The following is a 9,435-nucleotide window of genomic DNA, read 5'->3' as shown; positions in this document are numbered from 1 at the left end:
TGCGTAAGAAACCTCAATTTCTTCCCGATGCATTTTTAACACAAGTTAAAGCAAATGCAACTTATTTATGACAAAACTTCAGATATACATGAACAAGGTATAATGAAGCCAATGAATGTGAGCCAGTAAAAGGAGTTCCAAAAGTTCCACAAGGGCAAAGTATGATCATATCACCGGCCAAACCGCTGTGATCTGAAATTTCTTCTGGACATGACTATTATGATAATGGAGTGTAATTGAAACTTGTACCGTACTTTGACAGCAAGGAATTTGAAAAAGAATTAATTCAATATATTTTAGTATATCGGTAATTGATACAGCAAGTACTGACTAAAAATAATCAGAAAGAACACTAGCTACAAAATTGGACTCTGTATCAATCCATAATGTTCCTAGACTCCGGCAGGAATCCTAAAACTAACTGGATATTGCTGTGTAGTGCTTGGCGGGATCGGTAAGGGAATTTGCAATGATGCTTCAGTAGCATGATCAAGTCCAGCCTCTTCAGTGGAGCTTATTACGCCGTTACTTTGTTCTAAATCCAGTTTCTGCTCTTCACTGATTTGAGATACAATTTCATCCTCAATCTCCCCTTCATCTCCTTCAGACCAATAAGATATTGAACAATCTTCTGATGCAAAGCTCCACTCATCAGAGACATAGCCACAAATGACCTCATCATCATCAGTTTCAGATACTACCAGTATAGACTCAATCCCATTAATATCTTCAACCTCGATAATTTCTTCAACATCATCATCACCATCAACCAATCCTTCCATAAACGCATGATTCAGCAACATCTCAGCTGTCAACCTATACATGGCCTTCTTCACAAAACAGCCTTTCAGAAAATCCTTTGCCTCCTTAGACAATTCACTAGGAATCTGAGGCAATTCATTCTTGATCCTTTTCAGAATATCCTCAGCATTCCGCTCCTCTTTTGCATCCCATAGGGGTTTTCCCGTCAACATCTCTAAGACAATACATCCGAGAGCCCAAATATCGCTAGGTTGCTCTTGTACACCATCTCCCACAACCTCAGGTGACAAATAGGTAGGCGTTCCCCTCCAGTAAGGCTCTAATTTCCTCTTCTTACACTGTTTAACCCTCTTAGCCAACCCAAAATCACCTATCTTTGCCCTGAATCCAGCCCTCCCACCTCCAGCATTGTTGTGCACAAGCAAAATATTCTCAGGCTTCAAATCACAATGAACATAACCAATCTCATGAATGAAATTCAACCCTTTGAGGATAGACCTAGTATAACACCTTACCTCAAATTCAGGTAATCCCTTGCCCCCTGATTTCTTGATCTTTTCGGCTAGGGTTCCACCTGAGCCATATTCGAGCAACAAATTAAAAACCATGACACCATTCACCCCCGTGGTAGTCTCTTCACCAAAGCATTGAATTATGTTAGGACAACCTTTGACATTACTCAAAACTTCGCGTTCTTTCTGAATTGAACCTGAAACAGAAACCTCAGCTGATTTCACAGCCATAACCGATGGCAAACAACTATATTTTGATCTGGGCTTCTTCAAAGTTGCTAAATAGACAGACCCAAAGCTTCCTTTCCCTAGCATTGCACCTCTTTTCCATGCCACCCCATCTCCATATTTGTTCTCCAACATGATGATCCTCTGCTGCGCAAGATTTCCTTCAACCTTCTTCTTCTTTGTTAGTAGTATTTCTTTCCTCCATTCGTTTGCTTCACTCAACAATATTCTTCTCCTTTCTTCTCTGTTTCAATTGCTTCTCAGGATTGCTTTTGTTTCCTTGATGTACAAAGTGAAGAAACGAAAAGGGCTAATGCAGAATGCACAAAATTTTGCAACTGCCCAAATCCTTCAGGTGCTTGGATTAATTTTCAGGGGTATTTATCAGGAGGGGAAATAAACCAATATCAATACCATATATATATATATATATATGTTTTTTTTTTTTGACTGGGCTTACTTTGTTGCAATTTTTTCTTGAATTAATTATGTATAGTAATGAAAGGAAATCACAGACAATTAGGGTTTTGGACAACAACTTGCGGGGTGGGCTTGCCAATATGTGTGGTGGATTTATTTCTTAAAGAATACAAGAGGCGCGTTTCTTCGAAGGCATACAAAGTATAGTACTCTAATGTGTTAACTGGAATAACGGTCAAGTGTCAACCCCCTTCTTTTTTTCGTGTCTTTTCGGTCAGAGAAGGCTCAAACGCGGTCTTACTTATACGGCTTTACAGGTCAAAACACAGTAGCAATGAGGAAACTGCATGTGCTTTTAGATATTTGATGAATTTGTTAAAGATCCAAGCAGATCTATGGAATCTTTTGATGGGTTTTTCTATTATTTGTTTTTGAGATTGCTGCGATTTGATATATATAAGGTAAAAAGGTGATTGAAAAATATGTTCACGGAAAACGTAGAGATTTTTTGGTGAAAAATCCCTTGTTTGTCTAAGTGTTATTGGTGATATAATACTAACATCATGGTTAGCTTAAAATTGTTCATGTGAAAACGTCATTAAGAAGGATTAATTTCTGTTATCTTAATTAATGTATATTTTGATGTTTCAAAAGTCCAAACGTTATATGTGCCTGTCTTTGCTGCTAGAAAGATAGAAATTTAGAATTAGAACTATCTTATGATGCTATGGTATGTGCTGGATCTCTTGATTTGTTGTGGTTAAATGGGTGTGTTGTGTTGGATCTATGGCAAAGAAAAGGTGAAAGAGTGATGGATGTGATCTAATCTATGTCTAAAATATCTCAAGGTGGTGATAAGCGTTGTGTTCATTTTTATATTCTTTTTCTTGGAAGGTTTTGCTCAACAATGTAGTTGATTTTCTAATCGGAAAAAAAAGGTCATAGAGGTATTGCCACGTTTATCCATCTTTTTCAACTTCAACTTAGGACAATTTCAAGGAATTGATGAGAATAGTAGTATTATTCAATGTACTTCATTTTGGCCGAAATTTCCATTCGAGTTCCCTTATCAGCGGTCGTGGATTAAGTCATGAGTTTGAGAATTTGAGGGTTTGGTCAACCATTCAAATTGAAGGCTAACTAACAATTTGTAATGGTAAATTTGCAAACAAGATGAGTTGAGTGGAATTTTGGATCTAATCAAATTAAGTTTCGACTTAATTTTATCAAATTCGGACTCGATCTCAAACTTGATGAATTCTCAATATAAAGATCGAGTTCGAGCTCGACTTCAAATTCGAGTTGAGTTGAACTCGATCTCAAGTCTTCTTGATTTTAAAAAAATAAAAAATATTAATTTTATTTTTTAAAAAATGAATAAAATAATAATTTTTAATTAATATATTATAAAATATTACGAATATTATATATATATACATATATATATATATATATATATAAATAAAACGGAGTGGCTTCTGGGTTAACGTTAGGTTTCAATGTTTTGGACCTCGAACTGGAGTCGAATTTTGACGGAACCAATTTACTAACATGCATGATTCCTTTGGGGATAATGTTTGACCTCTCCCTCCTTTTAGTTCTTCTGTTTCTTGGGAACATTGACGCTGTCTTTCTCTTTTAATTATTGGTTTGATTTTTGAAGGTGGGATAATTTCATAAACCTCCCCTAAAATTTTTAATAATTTTACTAGACTTTTTTAAAGTTTGTAAAATTATACAAACCTCCCATAAGATTAAAATTTTGATAACAAAATTAGTTCAATTAAAAAAAGTGACATTAAGAAAGTAGTTTAAGGATGGAGATGAAACTTTTATTTTATAAATACTGCTTATGCATATATATAAGTTATAGTAGTAAAAGAATAAAAATAATTAAAAATTAGAAACAATTAATATACATATTTTGTCATTCAAAAAATTCATATTTAATAAATTAGATAGCATAAATAAATAATAAAATAATACTAATGATCACAAGATTCAACAAAAACAGACTATTCCTCTCTTTTAACATGATGATGTTTGCTATGATTTATGAATTTTAGGGAATGAATAATTCATCTCTTTACTATTCATCTCAGGGAAGTTTATGAATTTTACAAACTTTGGGGAAGGCCGGTGAAATTGTTAGAAACCTCAACGGAGGTATCTGAAATTACCCCTTCGAAGGTTCTTCAAAACATTGACTCCTCTCTCTCTCTCTCTCTTAATTTTTGGTTTGTTTTTTTGAAGGTTATTGAAGATCCAGTCGTGATTCTGCTGTACTGTCTCTTTCGAAATCGTCCAAATCAATGCTTTGTAATTCCAATTAATCCCATTTCCTTTTCTGGTTAATTTCTTTTTTTTTTGTTGGTGGATTTTATATGTTAATCTCTTCTTTTTAACATATTAAACGAGGTTTTAATATGTGTAATTGACAGTACTTGAAAGCTGTCGTACGAGGTTTATTAGCACTACCTGAGGGTTAGTCGTTCATTGCTTTTTTTTATTTAAATATATAATTTAATTAACTTTTATCACTTAAACTTTTTGGTTATATGGGTGGGATTTCAAAAGTTGCAATCTTTAATTGCTCTGTGCTCTTTATTTTTATTTCTTGTTATTTTGAAAAATTTATGAAGTGATTTGGGTTTTTTAAGGTTAATGATGTACAAGTAAAAGATAAAGTTGAAGGCTTTGAGAAGTATCTTTTAGTTGTAATTTGCAGGTTGAAAAGACTTGCGTTAGCACAGTTTAGCACCTGTACCTGTAAAAAGATATGGTTTTTTGAATACAGAACAAGGATGTTACTTGAGGACTCATTCTTACACAACTTTCTATCTTCTGTTTCAATACTTTGCCTGCACTAGTGGTATAATAGCTTTATAGCTGAATGTTCGTCTGCCAATGCTTGCTTAACATTTTTTTTTAATTTATTTTTTGTCTTTTTCATTGTATTGGATTCTAGGTATGTTGGTTTTTGAAAGCAAATTTATAGGGGAGGTAGTGAATGCACTTGGAGCTATAGCATTGGGAGCACCCATGATTCAGTATGTGGCTTATCTGGTTATTTCCAGTCTATTTATGATGATTTTGAGAACTAGAGGTTAAATTTCAGGTTGGACAAAATGGTCTCTGTTCTATTCTATCCCATGGTACAGCACAGCTCTTCCAGGTTACGGAGTATAGCAAATCGTAGAATATCTTGTCACTGAAATGGCTGAATAATAGTAACCATTACTATGATCAAATAGACGTGCAGAATAATACACATCCTGAGTAGCAAGCATGAAATGGAGTTCTTTTTTTTGGGAAATTATAGTTCAGGAGTTATTTTGACACTTCACAACTATTTTGTGGAACAAATTGAGATAATTTTCACAGTTTTTATCGTGTCCTGGATCAGAGGTTTTATTCTGTGGTTAATTACAGGAACTTCAACAGGACCTCTACTGGTCTCTTCTGATGTCAGCACTTACTGTTAGGATTTCATATGACGTCTCATTTGCCATGCTGCCTCTCATGCTTCAGTGAACCCCTGGATCAAATGGGCTAGGTGGGAAATCTGTGCTGGAAATTAGTAACTTGATGTAAAATTTGCTTAATTTTGTAAGTAATCATAGATAACCATCAAATTTTCCTCTGTGCAATAAAGATCTTAATCAGTCATTTCCTGGTCCGGAAAACTTCTTCTGCTGTTGACAGTGTGTCCCAGCGGCTTCTCTGTTTGGTTCTCCTTGGGCTTCCTGGCACTGGATATTTGCTCACACAAAGTAGGCGTATGAGAATAATGTGATTTTGTTGGTTTTTTTTTTTTTTATAATTTTCCTGACTTCATTCCCTTTTTGTTGTTCTAGCATTGACAAGTAATACTCATGTTATTCGACTTCTGCAATTCTTCGTAACTTTTTGTTAGGCCAAGTGGACCTGTAGAGTACATGATCTGTCTACCTGCTCATGGAGCTGTCATTGGAGCTTGGTTTGGCGCTTAACCAATGCCACTTGGCTGGGAAAGACCATGGCAGGTAGGCTTACCTTCCTATCTAATCCTGGTCATTTGAGACTTATATGAGTTATGCATTCCTTTTATCTACATAATTCATCTGGATATTCTATGTGATTTTTTACCACTTTAAAGACAAAACTTGATCTAGTACAGGCTTTTTTCCAAAGAACTTTAAAATTGTCCAGTAAAATTCAAGTATTGGTTGCAGAGCGAAACTTGAAACAGTTATTCGTTTCTGGATACATATTGAAGTTTGTAACATTTGAAACTGTAGCCGAATGAAGTTGGCAAAAGGTGGCAGGTTTCAATTCTCTTTTTTCTTTCTTACTGTGTACATGAACAGTTGGTTTCGTCAAGAACTTAGTAGTAAGAGTGGCTCAGAAATAACTGACAACTTCAAGAGTTACCTGAGGTCTACCATCACATGGCCAAAAAATCTTTGAAATGATGTTCTCTTGTTACATTCTCTAAATTGACACAAAGTATGGAACTTGATATGTTAATGCAGCAGTATGATATAGTCAGGGTTCTGAGTTAACAATTCAACAATTGATGCTTAGCTTTCATGCTTAGATTGTTGTGTTGGCTCTGATATATTTGTTCACTTTGCCTTTTCATGTAAAGATGCCATATTAACATTGTCCTAGTACAAATATTACACCTTGCATGTGAAATTGTGCCTTGAAAAGCACCAGAGAGATGATGAGGGTTTACATAGTAGTCCTGATGTGGTTCTGATAATTCCGCGATGTAGTGATGTGTTGATCTACTGTTCCAAGTATAATCTCCTAGGACAGGTTAGTTGCAATGGTTTTGGTAAATGTAGTTGACCATGTATGTTTGAGCTCGGCAATTAGATTCTGAATGTTGGATGTCATTCAGCCTTGGTTTGCAGCTTGTTGTTCAGTTTGTTATGCTTTGTACCCTGATACTGAGATGATTTGAAGTTGTTTGTAAGACTGGCCAATTTTTGTGAGCTATGGAGCTTTCGCTGGGTACTTTGTTGGGATGGTGGCAGCTTAGCTTTTGTTTGTGTCCTCTTCTGAAATAATCCAAGGCATGTAAACTGAGAGACTAATGATGGAGAATTCGACATTAATCTTATTGAAGGTTGCTATCGATGACCATATTGATAGACCGAGTTGCATCCAGCTGACCATAGGACCTCACCTGCTCAGTGGAAGTTTTGCAATTTTTTCCCAGTAACATTACAAAACTCACCCCTCCCATGAACTTCCCTTACCCACTTTTCTTTTTGCCCAGGCAATGCAATTTGCAGAAGCTTAGAAGTACCTTTGGTTCTCACTGGAAGTTCTTTCTTTACCTTTTTTCCCTTTAACTCTATTTCTTCAATTATGATCTGCTGGTGTCTTTAAATGGAAAATCCTTGTCTGATGCATGCTTACTTTGTAAATCATTCTGTCCAGTTTGTGAGGAAGAAGGATGTTGTTAGTGCTTAGAGATTAGTATACATGGCACATTCCTCAATTATTCGCTTTCTAGTGTAAAAGGCTTGAATCACTAAATCCTGGCTTTTGCTTAACAGTTACAGGTGAAGATATTTCACAGCCATTGTTTATGTTTTGTCTTTAAATAAACTTTGGGCTGATGGACCCTTTATAGCTTTTAGGTTTTAACCCAGCCATGTGCATAGATTTCCACTTCTCATGGACTCGCTAGACTTGACAAGGAGAAGCAGACGCAAATGAGGTCATCAGTCATTACTCATCCCCTGTCACTTATCTAAACCGTCTGAATTGGCGCTTTCACCACCTGGGCCGAAAGTGAGATCAGATATCCGATCTTTCGAACAAAATGAATGTAAACGGGTCTAGTTTCACTCTCAAACTCTTTAATTTATTTTTTTAAGAGGAGAATCTACACCTTACAAGAAAAAATGAAAACAAAGAGTTTGGGAGTCGAATATGAGATTTTAGGACCTTTCTCCATCTCTTATGAATTTATAGTTTCTTTAATCCGAAATACAAATGCTAATCTATAGTGAATTGTGTATGCTATATCTTAAATGTTAAAAATATATTCTCCCCAAGGAAAACTAACAAAGAAGCAAATGGTAGTCACATAATATTTAATCAACTATTCAAAATAAAAATAGAAAGAAGAATGCTAGTTACTTTGTTCATTTGGTATATACTTTTAAATATTAACTAATCAAAAATTCTAGTTTGCTAATATCTGTTTAAATTGTTAAATTTCTGGTTATCCATAGGGGTGACAATTGGGTCCAAATTGGGTTGGTGGGTAGGGTTGAGATCCCGGTATAATAGAAATCTGTTGACCCGAATCTGACCCGTCAATCCAAAATGGGTCAGGATATCTGACCCGAACTCGAAAATTTCGGGTTGGCGGGTCTATCTGAAATTTAATTTTAGTTTATTAATTTATCAGTGTAATTTCTAATAAAATCAATTTCACACAAGACTAATTACATAATTAAGTAATAAAATTTTAAATAAATAATTTCAAATCAAATATAAATAAATTGAAACACCATAAAAATGTTTTATCCCAAACCAAATATAAAATAAATTAAAACAGTATAAAAGTAAAAAATAATATAATACATTATTTGTCTAAATATAATAATTTCAATTTCACACAAGTTAAATAAATTTATTTAGGATTAAGTGATTAATGTCTTTGGAAAAAAAGAATACCTTAGTCTAGTTAGATAAAATAATTTTTATGTTTATTAAATAATTTTTAATTTGTAAACGGGTTATCGGGTCATATCGGATCACCCACGGGTTGATCCGAATTCGACCCGTTTTCTTTTCGGGTTCATCGAGTTCAACCCAAACTTGCGAAATCTCAACCCAAATCCATTAATTTCGTGTTGGATTCATGTCGTGTTTTCAGGTCGTGTCAGAAATTGCTATCTCTAGTTATCCATGCTTTTGACTATGATAGTTATATAGTACAAAATCATGAATTTCCTATTAGTGAATACATATGTAAACTAAAATGAGAACGAAATTGTAAATAAAAGAATACTAAAATGTTATAATAAGCATACAATCAGTAATACTAATAGGAAAGTAAAAAAAAAAATAGTGACATTCGAGAAGTGAAAAAATAAAAAGAAAAAAAAAATCAAAAAAGAAAAATAAAGGATGAATAAATAAGGAGAAAATTAAAATAATATAGTAAGGGCACTTTTATTCTAAAACATCAAGCAGGAAAGTAAAGTACCTATTTAACGAGTTTAGGGAAGTTAAAGTGCAATTGAAGGCAAAAGTCTCAAGGAGGTTTAGTACATTAATCCATTTCAAAAATGCCTATCACTTTTGACCCAATAAATGTACAAACTCCTGCCCAATTGGTAGGTTATGAACCAATGTAGACAATATGACATTCAACATAGCTCATTGGTTGCTCAGTGGATTAAGACATATCGCTAGCCTAGCCACTAGCATGAAGGTGGTAAAATACACATTTTGTAAATGGTTTCCATACTTTCTTTTCTTTCTTGACTTCCTTTTTCAA

General features: G+C 34.4%; 1 protein-coding gene and 1 pseudogene across 1 annotated transcript; one reads left to right on the top strand and one right to left on the bottom strand.

Annotated features, from left to right (window-relative positions):
• Nucleotides 1-270: 270 nt before the first annotated feature.
• Nucleotides 271-2,035, bottom strand: LOC113778373 (mitogen-activated protein kinase kinase kinase 17-like). Its single transcript, XM_027323764.1, has one exon. It carries the CDS (start codon nt 1,635-1,637, stop codon nt 393-395), a length of 1,245 nt encoding a protein of 414 aa, XP_027179565.1. The 5' UTR covers nt 1,638-2,035; the 3' UTR covers nt 271-392.
• Nucleotides 2,036-4,892: 2,857 nt separating this feature from the next.
• LOC113777033 lies at nt 4,893-7,500 on the top strand (annotated as a pseudogene).
• Nucleotides 7,501-9,435: the final 1,935 nt, after the last annotated feature.

This window comes from Coffea eugenioides, chromosome 7 (assembly GCF_003713205.1).
Source record: "Coffea eugenioides isolate CCC68of chromosome 7, Ceug_1.0, whole genome shotgun sequence".
NCBI classification, from domain to species: Eukaryota; Viridiplantae; Streptophyta; class Magnoliopsida; order Gentianales; family Rubiaceae; genus Coffea; species Coffea eugenioides.
The sequence above is the reverse complement of the archived record's forward strand: the minus strand, read 5'-3'. Positions and strand labels throughout refer to the sequence as shown.

Bases quoted from the DNA above. Each gene is read 5' to 3' on its own strand.
- LOC113778373 (XM_027323764.1), bottom strand. From the start codon at position 1,637: ATGTTGGAGAACAAATATGGAGATGGGGTGGCATGGAAAAGAGGTGCA.